Below are 18,596 nucleotides of genomic sequence, written 5' to 3'. Positions count from 1 at the left end.
AAGACTGCATAAAAATTTGAGGAACTAAAGCATTTTTAACACAATCCCGTCATTTCTGGGACTCAAAACTATTTGGACAAATTAAATAACTGAAAATAAAATGTTTATTTCTGGTTTCAGCCAATGACAACCTGAATTCTTGAACTCATGGACATCACCAGATGCTGGTTTTCCATCTTTTTAATGCTCTGCCAGGCCTTTACTGCAGCAGCTTTCAGTTGCTGTTTGTTTGCAGGCCTTCCTGTCTGAAGTTTCGTCTTCAACACGTGAAATGCGTGATCACTTGGGTTGAGATCAGGTGACTGAGTGTGTCATTCAAGAATATTTCACTTCATTGCTTTAATAAACTCCTGGGTTGCTTTGGCTGTATGTTTTGGGTCATTGTCCATCTGTATTATGAAAAGCCCCCAATCAGTTTGACTGTGTTTAGCTGGATTTGGGCAGACACTATCTTTGAAAACTTCATTTGGCTGCTTCTGCCCTTTGCCATATCATCAACAAACACTAGTGTCCCAGTGCCATCACACTGACTCCAGTATGTTTTACAGGTTATGTGGTATGCTTTGGATCATTAGCTGTTTCACACCGTCTCCATATGTACTTCTTAACTGGGTGAATGTGGCTCATAAGACAGACTGGGTCGTCTACCAATCGGAAAGTCTGTGGTTTGTGCCCCAAACTTCCTCATTCTGCATGTTGAAGCATCCTTGGACAAGATACTGAACCCTGAGTTGCCCCCAGTACATCCACTGGAGTGTGTTTGTTAAACAAGGTTCTTATCTATAGAAAACAAGGACTTTGCCATGGTTTGATCCCAGTTTTACCCAAAGAGCTCTAAAGTGAATGATTTATATTTGCTGCTACATTTACATGTAGGCATGAGATCTCAAAAGCCCCTTCCTATGTTGTATCAGCCTCCTACTCTTCATTTTTTTTTTTGGTTATGTGTAATATAATTTTGAGAAACTTGATAAGAAGTTGTATTGGTGGGAAAGGAGATGAAACTACAATAAAAGATCAGTGTGCTGGTCACAGTTTGAGATTAAAGAGTTTATTTACAGGTCCAACTCTGGGTCACAGAGACCTTTTTAGGGTCTGCGTGGCCTCAAGTTTTATTTGCCAGCAAATGTTCATTTTGCCAGAACGCAATAATCCGGACATCTCACATTTGACCTTGTCAGCTGTTTATCTTACTCCTCTAACAGTTGAACATTTACACAACATCGACATGTGAAGACCAACACAGTGGCTATATGCACAGAATCTTAAGCTAAGCCAAATGCAATGCCAAACTACACATAAGATTAGTCAAATAATAGATTCTTATTTTGAATGCAAAAGTTTAGTTAAAAACTATCCCCCCCCCCCCCCCCAAAAGAAAAAATTCTTAAGATGCTAAATATTCTTTTCACAGTAAGCAATCTTTATAGATGAAAAATATGTTTGACTTGAACACAGCAGCTGAGGTTGAATAGTTTGTTTTCATACTTAGTAACAGTGAAATGACCTAGAAGTGGTAGATGAAATGAGAGCCAGTTTTTAAATGTAAAGGAACAGTATTTCCCAGTACTTTCTTTCTTATCTTCTTCACCATACTGGACCAGCCTCCATTAGAGGAGAAAAAGGAGATAATGTTGACCCAGATTCAGTGCCCAACAAAGTTAAGCCTAGCTCACATAAAATGTGCAAGAGTTTTCAATCATCAGTCTCTAGTTTTACACGCTGGTGAGTTTAAGCAAATTTTCTGTGGGATCTTTTTGATTGCACCGTCTCTCATTCACCAGTCAAATCAGTGTGCACTGCTTTACTCTGAGTCTGCCTGAGTGCGACCATTTCCTTCTGAAATGCAAAGGTCTCTAACTTTACACTACAATGTAAAGCTTGTTTATCAGTTGCGGCCATGTGGCCAAAATTCAAATTCATGATTCCTCTGATTAAGTTAGTTAAACCTGCTGCAAATGATAACAGGTTTATCCAGTGGAGGAGACGAGGACTGACAGCACTGTGTCTGTTGGGGACACATTTAAAAATTTGCCTGATAGATACAAACTAGCTCGTCAGGATTTCTATTTCAGGACCTCCAACTTAAACATCACTTTGACAAGAATGTTAAAGGACGCATATTAAATATATCAGATAATACTGAGACATTCATTTAAGCATTTATTTCTGAAATGTATAAAAGCACAAGTGGATAATTATAGAGGATCATTATTAATTTGAGGGGCCGTTCAATAAATTATATGAAGACTAAATGTGAATTGGCAATTGCAGTCACCTCTATAATGGACATCTATAATAAATATCAAAATAACTACAACAGCCATATATGTGGAGTGATTTTCATTGAAAAATTGTGTAGGTTTTTTTTTTTTCCTAACTCCAAAAAACTAAAGTCTGGACAGCTCAGATAGTTTCTGGAGCTGTCTGATCCTTAAACTATTCTGGGACAGTGTGCAGTATAGTGAGGGAGTTTCTGTGCTACAGTTCTAAATTAATTTATTTAAAATTTATTTAGATATATTTATGGTAGCAAGAAAGAAGCTGATAATAAGGCACTGACTTTGCAAAGAACCTCCTGTCTGGATTTAGAATGTAATCATTTTAAAAGTGTGTTTGGTGCTTATAGTACGAAACCTCTGCTAAAACCTAAAAACAGGACAAACCGCTTCATGTCATAGCTACATGTGACCATATCGTGGAGCTATTTGCTGTGTTTCTGCTGGCCTACAGTCATTTTCAAGTCAAACGCACCACATAACTGTGCAGTTTTGTTGTTTAGAAAATCTACACTCTTTAACACATATATACAACTAAATTGGCCCAGTTTATTATTATTTTGTTTTTCAGATATAGCAACCGCGGTCGTTTGTATGCCCACTGGATGTGGAGCATGAATAACCAAGAGAAATATATTGAGTGAAACTAAGCTGAAGGATTTGACCTTTTTAGTGAAAAAGGGCGATAAAAACAGAAAGAGAAACAGCTGTTTGTTGGTCCTTGGTATTAATGACCTGGGTTTTGATGCATTTCATAACATTTAGTAAGTTCAGTGCTGTCATTTATCTCGTTTTCTATTTACACCGAATTCTGTATTTTACCAAGATTCACAAACCTAAGATAGTCTCGTTGTATACCACACAAACCATGCGATATTTATGAAATACAATGTTTAATTCACTAATATGCCAGCATCATTATATAATTAATAAGAAGTATAATTAATAAGAAGTGTTTGTTTCACGACTTGCACCGGACACCGGGAGTCCTTTCAAATGAATTAACTAAACTGGCAACACCTTCAGTACCAGCAACAGTTCAAGAAGGGTAAAAGACTCCAAACCACTCACACTTAGCCTTTTTAATAACAAAATGTAATTATTGTAAAGTTAAATAGCTGAAATAAAAACAAATATACATATATTAAAAAAATATTTATTTATTTAGTCAGACGACTTTGTATTTTTATTTTTCAGTTAACAAAGGTTCGGCTGAGCTGAAGTGAACAGTTGTTGCCTTTTATTGTGGCTTTTCCCTTTAAGACGCCAGAGGCCTACATTTCCCATAATTCCACGCTCCATAACACTCATTAAATCAAGTGAGTCCACGCGACAGCGACAGCAGCATCCGAGGAGATGATCCGGTCAGGCTCCGGTAACACACTCAGCAAACGGTGAAGTGTTTTTACCGGCGGAGATGTCTCTGTCGTCCACGGGGAGCCCGGACACGACCAGCCGGAGGAGGAGGCCGGCTGAACACGCGCAAGGTGAGCGGCACGAGCTCATTATTTAGCGTCTTTTAACTTTATTTGTTATGTGTCGCTAACAGCACCGTTATTACACTCCCCATTTTAACTGTCTCCGCTTTATTTCTGTCTGCGTAGGCTTTGTTTACACTGATATTTAAGGGAGCTCATTATGGAGTTATTGCACGGTTGTGCTCTCAACTAATCAATGATAGCGCTCAACTAATTAACATATATTTCAGTTAATTTTTTGATTAATATAGACTTATATATGTCATAAATAGTGCCCTCCTGTCCAGTGTCTTTATATGTACCTGACAAACGTTCCTGAAAGCCAAATATTACAACAGCCAATGTCCAGTTTTCACGTCATAGAGGCTTACACAAAGAAATAGAAAAGATATTAATTCATTACTGCATATTTAAACAATTCTTCCATTCTTACTCAAGCTTCTCTGTCACTTAAAGATAACAGCATTTTTAGTTACTTGTATTTGATTTCACAGGAACAAGGGTGATTTCTTTCTTAAAAGGCATTCTGAGTGTTCTCAAATACTCATGCACACTAAAGAACAAAATCACGATAGTGTATCGAGGTGATGCTGTGTGTATGCACAGTCACTAACACCATCATATAACGCTGCAGCTGCTGTATTTGCAGACACACTTAAGGAAGCCAACAAAAAAGCAGAACCGGGATAACAAAACAAGACTACCTAAAAGTGTGTGAGCCAATTTGAGCTGTTGAAAAAGGGAAGTCAGGACCGATGTGCCCACATTGCCTTTGATGCATCTGGTTTGTTATGTATCCATTCATTCATCAATCTTCTGTATCTTTTTGAATGGCTGCAGGCGCTTTCCTTGCTTTAATTGCTGTCACAAGTCTGGTTTCACTGTAACAAATCTAGCTACTTTAATCAGGTCAAGTTAAGATAGATAGAAAGCCTTTTATGCCCCTCAGGAGATCTATGTACACGTCTCATCATGTCATTGAATAATAATAATAATGAAAAATTTAAGAGATGAGGCGTTTTGTGTGCAGCTTTTGAAGGGACATAGAGGGAAGGCAAATCAGAATCTCCTCATCTACACTGACAGGTTTACAAAGCCCCTGTTTGTATGGCATGAGGGGGTCACTTAATGGTTCAGTTAGTAGGAAAATGATGACAGTCACATGATATTTCATTTGAATTCACCAGAATCACCAAGGCCAATATTAAAGCAACAGATGAGGGGATATCTTGCAAAGAATTGTCTTCCAATCCTCCTGTACTCTGTGGTCCTGGAGGACGAGACAAGGGAAGTAGAACTAAATACAAAGCATATGAGGCAAGAGACTATCAAAATAAAACAAGAAGTAACTAACAGCGAGAAAAAAGACACACACATGGAGACAGGAGTGAATGAACAGAATGGGGAACACAAAAGGCAAGTAACCTATTGCCAACAAAAGCTAAGCAAAGGACTCAAGGTGTAGAATAACCAACAGCTCATAAGAACAAGGGGCACATAAAGTCTAATCATTAAAAGACTAAAGAGCTCAAACATAAATCCCTTTTAAAAAGCAAAAAGAAATCATGAAACCACAAAAACCTCAAAACCTGGCGTGCACTGTGACACAGTGTATCTGATTCTATATGCACATCATACTTTTTGACCCAGATGCAATATGTGCAAGTGGGGAGCAAGATACTTAAAAACTGGCCTTCTCTGATTACTGTTTCAATTACTTTGGAGAATCGATTGAGAGTCATGCTATTTTGATTTTTCTTCATGTGATGATTTTCTTGCTGAAGTCTTTTACAGAGTTGGGGTTACGGTGATTAGTGATTTTTGAAACAGTTTCCATGTGATGTCTTTATTTGTCTTATCAGTTCAGAGGAGCGAGTGTTGGAATAGTTTGGCACAGCTTAACTGTTCGTGACATGCTGCGTTATTCTGCTTGAAACAGCCATCAGTGATGGGTGCTGAGGGGTCCTGAGTTTGTACTGAACCATTAATACACAGCAGGATGGATCCATAGTTTTCATGTTATTTACTCCAAATTCTAACTGTACCTGAATGTTCGCAAGAATTACAAATTGTAATTCTGCTTAGCTCAGATGTAACGAGTGGTTCTTTGAGATAATGTTGCCTTTCTGCATTCTCCTGTGATCTCTGGGCAGTGGATGTTTTTTTCAGACCATTCTCTGTAAATCTGGAGATGGTTGTGGGTGAAAATCTGAAATGCCGTGTGTTGCTGAAATTGCTTTTTTCCCAGATTGCTCACTTCCAAATTCCAAATTGTTGTGATTCCGTGCTATAAAAATACAATTGAAATTAAATTGTCTGATTATTCTAAAAGTCATTGTAAATTCACTGCTGTGCCACAACAATATATTTGATTAAAACCTGATTGAACACAAAATGCTGCCTATTACCATATATTATGGGATGTTCTTTTCAGGCCCATGGACACCTGGCATAAACAGCTCGTGCTAAGTTCCAGTCTGGGTCTTTTTAAGGATGGCACTTGGTGTATGAATGCTGTCTTTGACATCTTTCAGTTTTTGTTTCTTTGGTGTTACAGATTCTTCAAGCGAGCATGATCCTCTGTTAGGTTACAGTAATGAACAGGCCCATGATCGACTGTGTGGCGCTCAGCACGCAGACTCCTCCACTTCATCTTCACAACACTCCTTATATTCTGCAACAAAATGCACTGCTGCATGTGCATGTGCATGTGAGTGTAGTTTACCAGTCTTTATATCCATATTCAGCTCTCCTGTTGAGATATTTGCAGCCATTTCTTGGTTATTTTCTGATTGTAGGTCCGAGCCATCATGCATGCGAAGACAGCTGGGAGGAAAGCCAAAATAAGAAAACCATCAGAGCCGAGAATGAAGTGGAAGCCAACAAACTGGTCAACAATTACAGAGTAAGAAACCGGAAGAGTTTTGCACAGGAAAAGAAAGTGAGCCGAGTTGAGGACACTGGAGTAATTGCTGTCTGTGTGTGCGTTTTTATCAGTTTGGGTTTAGAAAGTGGAAGAGCCACGTGACGGAGCGGCCGTTTGAAGGCCGGTCAGATGTTGTGAAAGAACTATACTCTGAGCTAAATGTCATAAAACCGCATTCAGGTCCAGGTATGTTTTGTTAATGTTTTTGTTTTATGTAAAGTTTGTGTTGATGCATGATATCAGTCTGTTAAATCTCGTGCATTATTTGTCGTGGTCATTGAAGTTGAGCACAAAGATAATTGCTGAGAAACACTACAGCTAAATTACTGTAATGAAAGGGTAAATGTATTTAAAAAATGTATTTAAAACTAACATGTTTTCTTGTCCCTACGTTTCGGTTTAGAATAAGAGAAATAATAATAGTGATAGATTTGAAAGTTTGATGTCATAAATCGGCTGTGTGCAGGCAGGAGAGGACCCAAACGCAGACTCAACTGAGGCGAAACATGAACTCAAAATGCAGCTTTATTGCAGAGAATTTAAAAAAGTGATAGAAAACTATACTGGGAACATAACTAGGAACACAGCGAAACTCACGCAACTATGAGGGAGATCACGACACAGAACTGATGGAGACGCTGACATAAATACACAGAAGGAAAACGAGGGAAGTGAGAACGCACGGGGAACACAACTAGACAAGAAAACATGGGACCTTCACAATAAAATACGAATCGAAGGAACATGACGCAAGAGTGGAGGAGAGGGAGCGAAGAAACATGAGGTAGAGAGAGGAGACATAACGAGCTGGGGAAACATAGAATAAACATGATGGAATAAAACACAAGGAGGGGAAACAAGGCACAAGCAACCACACAAAGACACAGAGGGAGACACAGAGGGCAAAAGCACAGGTGGGAATCTAATAAACGAAAGCTAAACAGAGTAACCAAGGTACTATAGAATAAACCCTTAACAAAGTGGACTTAAACATAATACAAAATGAGAAAAACACAAGAAACCTCAAAATGCTGGGTCAAATGACCCAGGATCATGACATTTGATCAAAGATTCAAGTCAGATTTAATATTGTAAAATGGCATCATTCTCCTTGGAAAAAGTGAGGAGTGAGTCAGAGGGAGTAAGACAGTTGTTACCATTTAACCAATTTACACACATTTTTTGTGCCTCGTTTTAGTTTTTAGTTGAGAAAATCTTTTATGAATGTTACTTTAAAAAAACCTTTGAAACCATCTTTGATATGAATTAGTTGTAGAAGATAAAACTGGCTGTCAAGTTCTTTTGAACACATTACATGTAACAACAATGAAGAAACTGATAAGACTTACAAATCCTTACCTGAACTAAATCTGATGACAATAGAATTTTTTGTTATTATATTTTGAGGCTTTGGTAACATTGTTAATAAAAAAAGTGTCTGATAATAATAATAATCTGGAAGTGAAATCTGTCTATTTATTCTGTTCTTTTTTGCATTAATTAATGAAATTTAAGTTAAATTGTATTCAGAAATCCTAAAAGCGTAAAGATATTTCTGCTGAAACACTTCTTTCATTCTCTGTGTCCTTCTGCTGTCAGGTCATTTCATCACATGTGGAAACGTAGCCTACCTGCTCCTGTTTGGTTGGTGGGTTTCTCTGGCATATTTCCTGGTTGGCACACTGATGTTCATCACTGTTACTGGGGTACCGTATGGTAGGTGAGGTAATAGATAATGATAATAATTGATCATCTGCAATTCCCTTTGTTCTTCACTCTGTTTCTGTCTTCAGGTAAACTGTGCTGGAAGCTGTGCTGCTACTTCCTGTGGCCGTTTGGCAACCCAATCCACGAGGTGCTGTTTGGGTTGAGTTAATATTCCTGCTGTTGTCTGGGGTTCTTTTCATTTAGCCGGCATCAGACTGATTCACAGTAAATCCAGTAGTTTCTTCATTGACTCGTGGTCATTAAAGCAGAAGTCGTGTTTTTCTGAATGATGTCACAAGTCTGCAACAGTGCATTTGCAACAACTTGTTATTGCGACACGTTCAGGGTGCAAGGGCGACTTTGAACACCCTCAGTGAGTTCCCTCAGTGTGTCCCTAACGCCTCCTTCCTCTGACTTGTTATTCTGTTTTATGTCCCTGTCCTCCATTGCTTCTTTGTATCTTTGTCTCCGTGTTTAGTTTTTGTTTTGGTACTTCCTGTTTGAAGGTTTGTTTTCTGTTGTTTATGGATTAGTTTTACTCCTGGTCTAGACGTTTTCACAGGTCAAACTACATTTCTCTCAGACTTATACTTTGATTTATCCCTTTGATTAAGAATAAAGTTACTATTAGCAAAATAAGAGTTTCAATTATCACTCAAAAAATGAAAGTGAAGACTGTGAAAAGACCGGATTTTAACCCTTTTCACCCTCTCTCAGATGTAATGAGAGGTAAACCGGGAAACTTCAATCTCTCTCTGTCCCACTTTTCTCGACAGTCCCCTTAATTTTCCTGATAATCTTCACTTGTATGGGATTGTGCTTGTTATCCTCCTGTTCGTTATTCCTTAATCCCCCCTCTCTCTCCTTCTCTTAGTCTGTGTCACAGCATCTGTATTTGTTCCCCATACACAGAGAGATGTACTGTGATTAATTGCTCAACGAGCTTAAAGTCAAAGTTTTCTGTGTCATGAAACTGTCTTTATATATTACCTGCTTAAATCAGCATGGTAGCGTATGCCGAACACATAACCTGGGCCCTATACTACGAATTCATTCAGCATTCCCAGGGTATCTTTCTGTTATCTGGATTTACTTAACCCTAAAATTGGAAATCAGGATAAACAGTCACATGAAGCTGGTCATCAGTTTGTTACGTTAACCCAGGCTTTCTCCTGCGCATTCACATAAAAGGGTGTTGGCAGCATCTGACCAATCGAAAAGAGGGTGTTTTAAGGGTCATTTGACTCTTCTCTGATGATGCTTAATTGTTAATCTGGTGATTTAATGCACAGCATGGAAAAATAAGCTTTTTAATTGCAGTTAATTGGTCAGTAGGCAGTAATTTTATGCCATGTTTCCACTGACTCTTTCATTTACAGCATGTTTTAAGTCAGGCTTGGCCAACTCCAGGCCTCGAGGGCCAGTGTCCTGCAGGTTTTAGATCTTACCCTGGGTCAACACACCTGAATCAAATGATTAGTTTATTACCAGGCCTCTGGAGAACTTCAAGACATGTTGAGGAGATAATAGCCATTGAAATCAGCAGTGATGGATCAAGGACATATCTAAAACCTGCAGGACACCGGCCCTTGAGGCCTGGGTTTGGACACCACTGTTTTAAGTACATTGTAGAATCTTTGCTGCAGGAATACCTTAAATGTGTGCATGTTGTTAAGTTGTACCTTAATAAAACCACTGAATAGACATGAAGCATGATTGTAAAAGACATCTTTTTGGTTGTGTTCCTCCAGATGGGAAATACACTGAGGCGATGCTGTGAGCGCGCACCAGACTGTGAGTGCAGTATGGAGGCGGAAGAAGATAACTCACCATTTCTGCTGCCATCACCCACAGAGGTGCCAGTCCCAGAGATGCCAGACCGACCTCTGCGCACTCCTTACTGGGTAAATGTTCACACTTAAAAACATTTATATAGATACCGGAAATTCACAAGTAAGACTTTGGCATTTAGGGCAGAGGGTGTTGCTTGCTGTAGTTTGCAGTACTGGGTTATAGAAGTAAAACTGACCTAGCACTGAATACATTGCATGTTTAGCAGATTTTTTGCTGAAGGTGTAACATATCGTTATACAATGTGCCCTTCTTGTTGTACAGCGTCGTTTTGCCACCTATGTGTGGCTGCTGCTGGGATATCCTCCTCTGGTGGTCGTTCACTCTCTGGCGTGCTTCATCTCCTGGATCCTGGTCTTCACCATTCCAGTTTTCAAGATGAACGCACGAACTCTGGGCGTCATCCTCCTGCTGCCTCCTGAGGATGTGTCTATCTCTGCTGGCTCACAGAGGAAGGTACAGGTGACACGTAGTGTTTATTGGTCACTGCATAGTCCTGGGGAGTTCCTAATGCACCATTTTCTTTGGTTTTCTTCACTTTTAGCATCAGGGCTATGAGACCAGAGCGTTACTGTGTTGCTACCACGCTGCCAACTGGTACTACTACAAGTACACGATTGATGGGATTAATGTGTTTGCTGCCAGTATCCTTTTACACCTAAAATGTGTGTGTTTCCTTCTGTGATATAAAGACCTGTTATCATCCTTGACTCCTGTCTCAGACCTCCTCCCTCTAGTGATAGTTGCCCTGGTAACTGGATATATTGACAGAGAAAACAAGTACGCCAGCTCCGATGTCAAATTCACCATAGCAATTGGCTCCATCATACCTCTGTCATATTACATTGGCATGGGAATTGCCAGGTAAGTATTTTTCATTAACCATTAACACCTCGAGAAGCAGAACAGAGTCTCTGATTTTTATATTTCGTTTTTGCATTTGCAGCATTTCAGCTCAGAGTAACTTTGCTGTGGGCGCTGTGGTGAACGCCACCTTTGGTTCCATCACAGAACTGACCTTTTACATCACAGCCCTGCTCAGAGGTCACCAGCAAGCTAACACCTGTCTTGAGGAGGTTGTTAAGGCTGCGCTGACTGGGACACTGCTTGGATGTATCCTCTTTATTCCTGTGAGTCAAGCTTCATCTTGTTTAGCTTGCTTAGCTTAGGTTTGTTAGTTGGTTAGTTAGTAGGTAAGACTTACCTACAGCCTTTTGGCACTGCACTGCTGTGCACAACAACATGAATGGCTAAATATGTTGGAAAGTCTACCTGTACAAAAAAAAGAAAAAATGCTAGTACGTCAGTTTTTAAGTAACACAGTTAGTGCCAGCACCAGTATACTTTATATATATTTTCAAGGCGTAGGTTTGAGAAATGTGTTAAATAAGCATGTATGAGTGAGACGTCATGTTTTGTTTGCTTTTCAGGGCATTTGCATGATAATTGGAGGTCTCCGTCACAGTGAGCAAAGGTTCAACAGCCGTTCTGCAGGAGTGAGCTGTGCGCTGCTTTTCATCTCTATAGGAGGCACGTATTTGAAAATCAGCACACGCAGAAGGCTGCAGAAGCAGTTCAGACTGCCACATGAAAATATGTGAATAGCATGTATGTGCCACAATCAGAAAACAAATGTTTATGCCTGCGATAGTTTTATTTCATTGTTTTTGTTAGTAAGTAACACCCGGAGCAGATGTCGGCCATTATAATCTCTGGATATTAAATAATCAAATGCAAATACCATCGAACTGGTGCCCTTAAAACACCGAATACAAGCTAAGTCTAAGAGGATTGTCTTCATGAATCAAATTTGCTGAAAGCAGCACGAACAGTTTGTTTTTATTCTCCCCAGAAACATCTTATAGTTTAAAAACATTACAAACAGTGTTAAACACTCACTTCCCTCCTCTGAATGTTATTGGCAGGTGTGTTCGCACCCACGCTCTTCTCTAAGGCTTATGGGAACTTGGTGTGTGACTCCTGTACCAACTCTACCGGGGCAAACAGCACAAGCAACAGCAGCGGGCCGTTTGTCTGCCACAACTGCCACTATGACCTGGTAGGTATCATTAGCCAGGAGGACACCCTGTCCGTATGCACTGTGCTGCACATGTACAATGTTTTTATTGTTGTTGTTGTTGTTGTTGTTTTCAACAGAGCAATGGTACACTGTTTCACAACCATGTCCAGTAAGTTATTTTTCAAATTTATCTACTAATAAAAATTTGTTTTAGAACTGCACAGTTAATTTTCAAGAATAACGTCCTCACAGCTGTTCAGCTCACATTATGTGCAGCATAAAAATCACCTGCAAAACTAAGGAATATGATGCAGTGCTTCCTTTGGTGATACATTATCATTACACATACATGCAAATACACTCACTGGACACTTCATTAGCTACTCCTTGTGAGTACTGGCTTGGACCCCCTTTTTCCTTCAGTTCAATAGGGAGAAATCATTTGGAAGAACTGAAAAAGATTTTTGAGATACAGAATTAATTTAAGCCATTTGGCAATTAGACTCCGATGTCCCATCATAGCAGAACAAAGCCCAGCAGTGAGGAATTATGAGAGGACACCTGGAGGATAGGTGAAGATGAAGATGAAGGCTTAGATATTGAGCTGGACATGGTGAGGAAGTGGCCTGTAGGAATGAGACCCAAAAAACAGAATGACAAAAAAGGATGCAGGCTGGAGAAGGCGGGCAGCAAAATGATTGGACTAAAGCAATGACGTCTGCTTTGAGCGCAGGGAAAATGGAAGCGATGTAAAGAAAGGTTAGCAGCTGAAACACCCGAATGTTGTTGCAGAAATTGAGACTCATTGGACCATGGGAACAACCATAGTTTTGCTAATTACATATTTGAATTAATAAGCAATTAAACAGGTGTACCTATCAAAGTGGCCGGTGAGGTGTTCTAAGCGGATTCTCCAATTTAACGTACCGACTTAACTTTTTATTAAAGTGATCATTGTTGGGTGGTGCAGTGGTGAGCACCGTTACATCACAACAAGAAAGCTCCTGGTTCGGACCTGCTGGCCAGCTGCGGGGCTTCTGAGCATCATCCCTGTGTCTGTGTCTCACAGTTCAAAGACATGCATGTTAGTCCGAGTGGTTATTCTGAATTGGCAAAGGTGTGGACGGTGTCTGTCTCTCTTTCCCAATGTTACTGGGATTGGCTCCAGCAGTTAAAAGTATAGATGGATATAATTGGGAATTACTTTGACATTGTAATTTGAAAGTGAATATCTTATGTTGCTAAATCTAAATATTCCCTAAATTACTTTTAGGGCTTTTCTCTTTTCCTAGCCATCCATTTTCTTGACCTCTATCCCAGAAGACCCAACAGTAGAGGCAGGGTTCACCATGGATAGGTGCCCACTCTGTCAAGGGACCTAAACCGCAAAACCGTTCAGGCTCCCATCTAAACCTAAAGTCAAATTAGATTACACAGTTCACCTCTGCAGGACGCGAGGAGAACACGCAATCTCCACACAGAAAGTCCTGACCCCACCAGGAGATTCAAACCATGGACCCTTCCACTGTGAGGTGGCAAAGCTAACTGCTGCACCAGTCTAATGAAACAAATCTTCCTGGAGAGGAGTAAATTAATCTGAAGCTGTAGAAACTGTGTCTAAAAACCACACATTAAGGCCTCATTCATCATCATTTTGCTGCACTTGCTGCTCATTAATTGTGCAATGTTTGTTTTTAGGCCTCTGGTGTACACCGTGTGTGCCCTCCTGCCCGTTGCCTACATCATCGGTCTGCTCTTCACTCTGAAGACGCACTCCCACATTTACAACATCCACGTAGGAGAAGTACAGGGTATGAATCACTCTAACGAGTCACACTTAACAGGTCAGCCAAAAATTTCATGTTACATTTTGCTATTTTAGAGAAAAGTGAGCTGTGTTTGATGCTTACTTACAATACTATAATCTCACCAGTGAGTGGCCACCACGGGACGGTGGTCCACTGGTCACGCTGGAGGTCTCTGGTCATCCTCATCTTGGCTACGGTGCTCACGTCTGCTTGTGCCGATCTTGCCACCGAGCACATTCAGCCCATACTAAGCCAACCAAACATCTCTCAGGTAAGTACACGGATCTGAGCACGCTCAGGCTGTTTGTATGTTATAGCTTTAATGTTTTCTTCTCTCCCGGCAGTATTTCATCGGGGTGACCGTTCTGGCTATGGTTCCTGAGATCCCCGAGATTGTTAACGGGATCCAGTTTGCACTCCAGAACAACATCAGTCTCAGGTACATCCCGTCTCATCAATAAGCTACAGGAACAGTTTGAAGAGCATCATTTGTATCTACTTTTCTTTTTTTATTCCAGCCTCGAGGTGGGAAGCTGTATCGCTGTGCAGGTCTGCATGCTACAAATACCAATACTGGTCCTATTTAATGCTTTCTATGTAAGCCTTCATTTTAATCCTTCATTTATTCATATATAAATACAAGTCATTCTGCTGCTTTACAGTGTTTTATAATAGACACAATCTATCTCTGCCTTTCCCAGGATGTGGGATTTGTGTTGATTTTCAGTGACCAGCACCTGTGGGCCAGCATCTTCAGTGTGATCTTGGTCAACTACATCTTCATGGATGGCAAGTGTGATTATTTTCAGGGTAAGTTAAAGTTAGTAAGTTTAAAAGATTTTGGAGCTGAAATTGTGGATAGCTGGCTCTTGTATCATATACAGTGGGATGCAAAAGTTTAGGCAACCTTGTTAATAGTCATTATTTTCCTGTATAAATCTTTGGTTGTTACAATAAAAAATGTCAGTTAAATATAACATATAGGAGACACACACAGTGATATTTGAGAAGTGAAATGGGGTTTATTGGATTGTGTGCAATAATTGTTCAAACAAAATCCGGCAGGCGCATAAATTTGGGCACCACAAAAAAAGAAATGAAATCAATATTTAGTAGATCCTCCTTTTGGGGAAATTACAGCCTCTAAACGCTTCCTGTAGGTTCCAATGAGAGTCTGGATTGTGGTTGAAGGTATTTCGGACCATTCCTCTTTACAAAACATCTCTAGTTCATTCAGGTTTGATGGTTTCCGAGCATGGACAGCTCTCTTTAACACACACCACAGATTTTCAATAATATTCAGGTCTGGGGACTGAGATGGCTACTACAGAACGTTGTACTTGTTCCTCTGCATGAATGCCTTAGTGGATTTTGAGCAGTGTTTCAGGTCGTTGTCTTGTTGAAAGATCCAGCCCCGGCGCAGCTTCAGCTTTGTCACTGATTCCTGGACATTGGTCTCCAGAATCTGCTGATACTGAGTGGAATCCATGTTCCTCCATGCATAACGCCCCTTGTTATGCACAAATAACTCAATTTTAGTTTCATCAGCCCACAGCACCTTATTCCAGAATGAAGCTGGCTTGTCCAAATGTGCTTTAGCATACCTCAAGCGGCTCTGTTTGTGCTGTGGGCAGAGAAAATGCTTCTTCTGCATCACTCTCGCATACAGTATCTCCTTGTGTAAAGTGCGCGAATAGTTAAACGATGCACAGTGACTCCATCTGCTGCAAGATGATGTTGTAGCTCTTTGGTGCTGGTCTGTGGGTTGACTCTGACTGTTCTCACCATTCGTCGCTTCGGTCTATCTGAGATTTTTCTTGGTTTGCCACTTCGAGCCTTAACTTGAACTGAGCCTGTGGTCTTCCATTTTCTCAATGTGTTCCTAACTGTGAAACAGACAGCTTAAATCTCTGAGACATCTTTCTGTATCCTTCCCCTAAACTATGATGGTGAACAATCTTTGTTTTCAGGTCATTTCAGAGTTGAAAATTAAAAGAGGGAAACTTACAATTGACCCCCTTAAATACTGTTTCTCATTATTAGATTCACCTATGTATGTAGGTCAGGGGACACTGAGCTTACCAAGCCAATTTGAGTTCCAATATCCATCCATCCATTCGCTTCCGCTTATCCTTTTCAGGGTCGCTGGAGCCTATCCCAGCTGTCATAGGGCGAGAGGCAGGGTACACCCTGGACAGGTCGCCAGTCTGTCGCAGGGCCAACACACAGGGACAGACAACCATTCGCACTCACATTCACTCGCAGATTCACACCTAGTGGCAATTTGGATTATCCAATTAACCTATCCCCACAAGCTGCATGTCTTTGGACGGTGGGAGGAAGCCGGAGTACCCGGAGGGAATCCACGCAAACACGGGGAGAACATGCAAACTCCACACAGAAAGACCCCGGCCTGATGGTGGAATTGAACTCAGGACCTTCTTGCTGTGCGGCAACAGTGCTAACCACCGTGCTGCCACGGTGGCTAGTTCCAATAATTAGTTCTAAAGGTTTTGGAATCAATAAAATGACAACAGTGGCCAAATTTATGCACCTGCCGTTGTTTAAACAATTATTGCACACTTTCTGCAAATCCAATAAACTTCATTTCACTTCTCAAATATAACTGTGTGTGTCTCCTACATGATATATTTAACTGACATTTTTTATTGTAACAACCAACGATTTATACAGGAAAATAATGACTATTAACGAGGTTGCCCAAACCTTTGCATCCCACTGTATATGTGCATTTAAGAAACAGAATTTTTACAATGTGCTCCCCCTTTGTGAAATACATCACATAAGACTATAAAAGGGGTCCATGCACTGTATTTTTGCATTACTGACGGCTGTTTTGAAATCTAAAACTTTAACCAAAAACAAAAAAACCAGAGTGAGCTGTTTTTCCCCTGAAGGGCGGGAGCATGTAAAAATGTGTAAAATGTAAAAATAAAAACTTTATACTGCCCAGTTTTTTATGGATGGTCTTAAAACTTCAAAACAATATACTAGGCCTTGGGGGACAGGAGTACCCTAGTTGGCTAAGCGTTTGACCTTGAAAGTCGATCATTGCCAAAAAAATTTAAAGTAACCATATCAAGTCATATGAAATTCAATACGACTCCCTACAACATCCCTACAATAACGGAACAACAGGCTGATATTAGCATATTGTAATAAAAACATCATGGATATAGCCCTTGCCCTTCGGAAGGAGTTTTGCTCTCTAGTTGCTCTTGTTTACTCCTTAGGCATATCTGGGATCTGATACTAATGGCAGCTGAAAGACCTGAATCTTATTTTAGGGTGTTTTTTCTCCCAGGTACAGCTCTGGTGGTCGTCTACCTCATCCTCCTGGCTCAGTACTACTTTGCTCCATCTCCAGCCGGCTGTTGAACGTTGGATGGGGATTTTTTGCACAAATTGCCGATGTTTTTTTGGCAGGTTCTTATCTCGTCAAATTATGCATAAATGTCGATGGGGGAATCCCAAATGGAACCTTTAATTTTTTTTAATCTATTTTATTTCTTTTATTGTAATCATACTTGAGACAAAACTAAAAATTGTAAGCTCAGGATGGTACTTTTGTGACTAGTGCTGTTAAAAAAAAAAAGTATATTTTACAAACTGACATAATTAACAGCAATGAGAGATCAACTATTTTTACTGTACAACAGGAGTTTCTGCACTGATCATACTTTACAGGAACAATTGTGATGAAGTTTGTATATTTTAACTGCAGTAAAATTTTATGTGTGTGATGTGACATTTTTAAATGAGTCGTGTGAATTATGTTAGAAAGTTTACCCTCTTTTACATCACACAGTGCTTAACAGATTTTATGATTCAAACACAGCCTCAGATGAACGACAACAGCATGAGATATTACACAGTGTCATTATTTAACCAAAGCTACGCCAAAACAGAAGCAGTGTGTGAACAACTACCACACACAGTTTGTTCATGCACAGCTCTCAGTCCAGGGACAGGATTTCAGTTGGATGCAAGTCTGGAGTTTGAAATGTCATTGCTACACTTCGATTTGCTGCTGTGCTTCAGATCATTTTGCTGCATTACTCAATTTGGCCACGATTCATCAGTTAGATGGCCTCGTATTCGACTCTAAAATACTTTAGTATTCAGAGTTCATGGTCGACTCAATGACTGCACGGTGTCCCAAGTCCCGTGGCTGCCAAACCACCATCTCTTGGAGACCCCTAGGGGGTCTTACCACACATTAATCACTAGCATTTAATTGTGACTGAGTTCTATTGTAAAGCACTTTGGTCAACCTGTGTTGTTTTTAAACATGCTTATAAATAAAACAGACTTACCAAAAGGAGTTCTTCCTTCCCACCATAAAGTACATTTGATTAGCAGCATCTGGCTTGTACTTAGCCTCTTATAGAGGCAGTAAGATGGTACCTAGTTTTTCCACAAACTGCTTCTACATTTTTATTTTTTTTAAATTTGTTTTTGTTAAATAAATGACTGTATTATTCTGCTGTGTGTTCATTTTAGGTT

General features: G+C 40.0%; 1 protein-coding gene across 3 annotated transcripts; it reads left to right on the top strand.

Annotated features, from left to right (window-relative positions):
- The first annotated feature begins 1,384 nt into the window (after nt 1-1,384).
- On the top strand, nt 1,385-18,590 carry LOC102305094 (putative cation exchanger C521.04c). Of its 3 annotated transcripts, none has more exons than XM_005934198.2 (20): nt 1,386-3,766; nt 6,315-6,467; nt 6,556-6,662; nt 6,755-6,869; nt 8,283-8,399; nt 8,477-8,538; nt 10,142-10,294; nt 10,506-10,697; nt 10,786-10,885; nt 10,964-11,105; nt 11,188-11,371; nt 11,672-11,771; nt 12,167-12,300; nt 12,399-12,430; nt 13,960-14,072; nt 14,195-14,340; nt 14,414-14,508; nt 14,588-14,666; nt 14,771-14,879; nt 17,395-18,590. In XM_005934198.2, exons 1-20 carry the CDS (start codon nt 3,697-3,699, stop codon nt 17,466-17,468), a joined length of 2,277 nt encoding a protein of 758 aa, XP_005934260.1. In that variant the 5' UTR covers nt 1,386-3,696; the 3' UTR covers nt 17,469-18,590. The 3 variants fall into 3 exon arrangements, with proteins under 3 accessions (XP_042081615.1, XP_005934260.1, XP_005934258.1); XM_005934196.2 differs by having other exon boundaries at nt 13,960-14,105; XM_042225681.1 differs by lacking the exon at nt 6,315-6,467 and having other exon boundaries at nt 1,385-3,766; nt 13,960-14,105.
- Nucleotides 18,591-18,596: the final 6 nt, after the last annotated feature.

The sequence above is a fragment of the Haplochromis burtoni genome, unplaced genomic scaffold, assembly GCF_018398535.1.
Source record: "Haplochromis burtoni strain Fernald_Lab_line unplaced genomic scaffold, NCSU_Asbu1 Contig_179, whole genome shotgun sequence".
In the NCBI taxonomy this organism is placed as follows: Eukaryota; Metazoa; Chordata; class Actinopteri; order Cichliformes; family Cichlidae; genus Haplochromis; species Haplochromis burtoni.
This window is presented reverse-complemented; position numbering and strand designations above follow the sequence as displayed.

What these genes read in the sequence shown, in the direction of transcription:
- LOC102305094 (XM_005934196.2), top strand. Translation starts at nt 3,697, where the DNA reads ATGTCTCTGTCGTCCACGGGGAGCCCGGACACGACCAGCCGGAGGAGG. An exon ending in GATTAATGTGTTTGCTGCCA is followed by an intron (nt 10,886 to 10,963) that starts GTATCCTTTTAC and finishes CTCCTGTCTCAG; the next exon opens with ACCTCCTCCCTCTAGTGATA. An exon ending in CAAGTGTGATTATTTTCAGG is followed by an intron (nt 14,880 to 17,394) that starts GTAAGTTAAAGT and finishes TTTTTCTCCCAG; the next exon opens with GTACAGCTCTGGTGGTCGTC.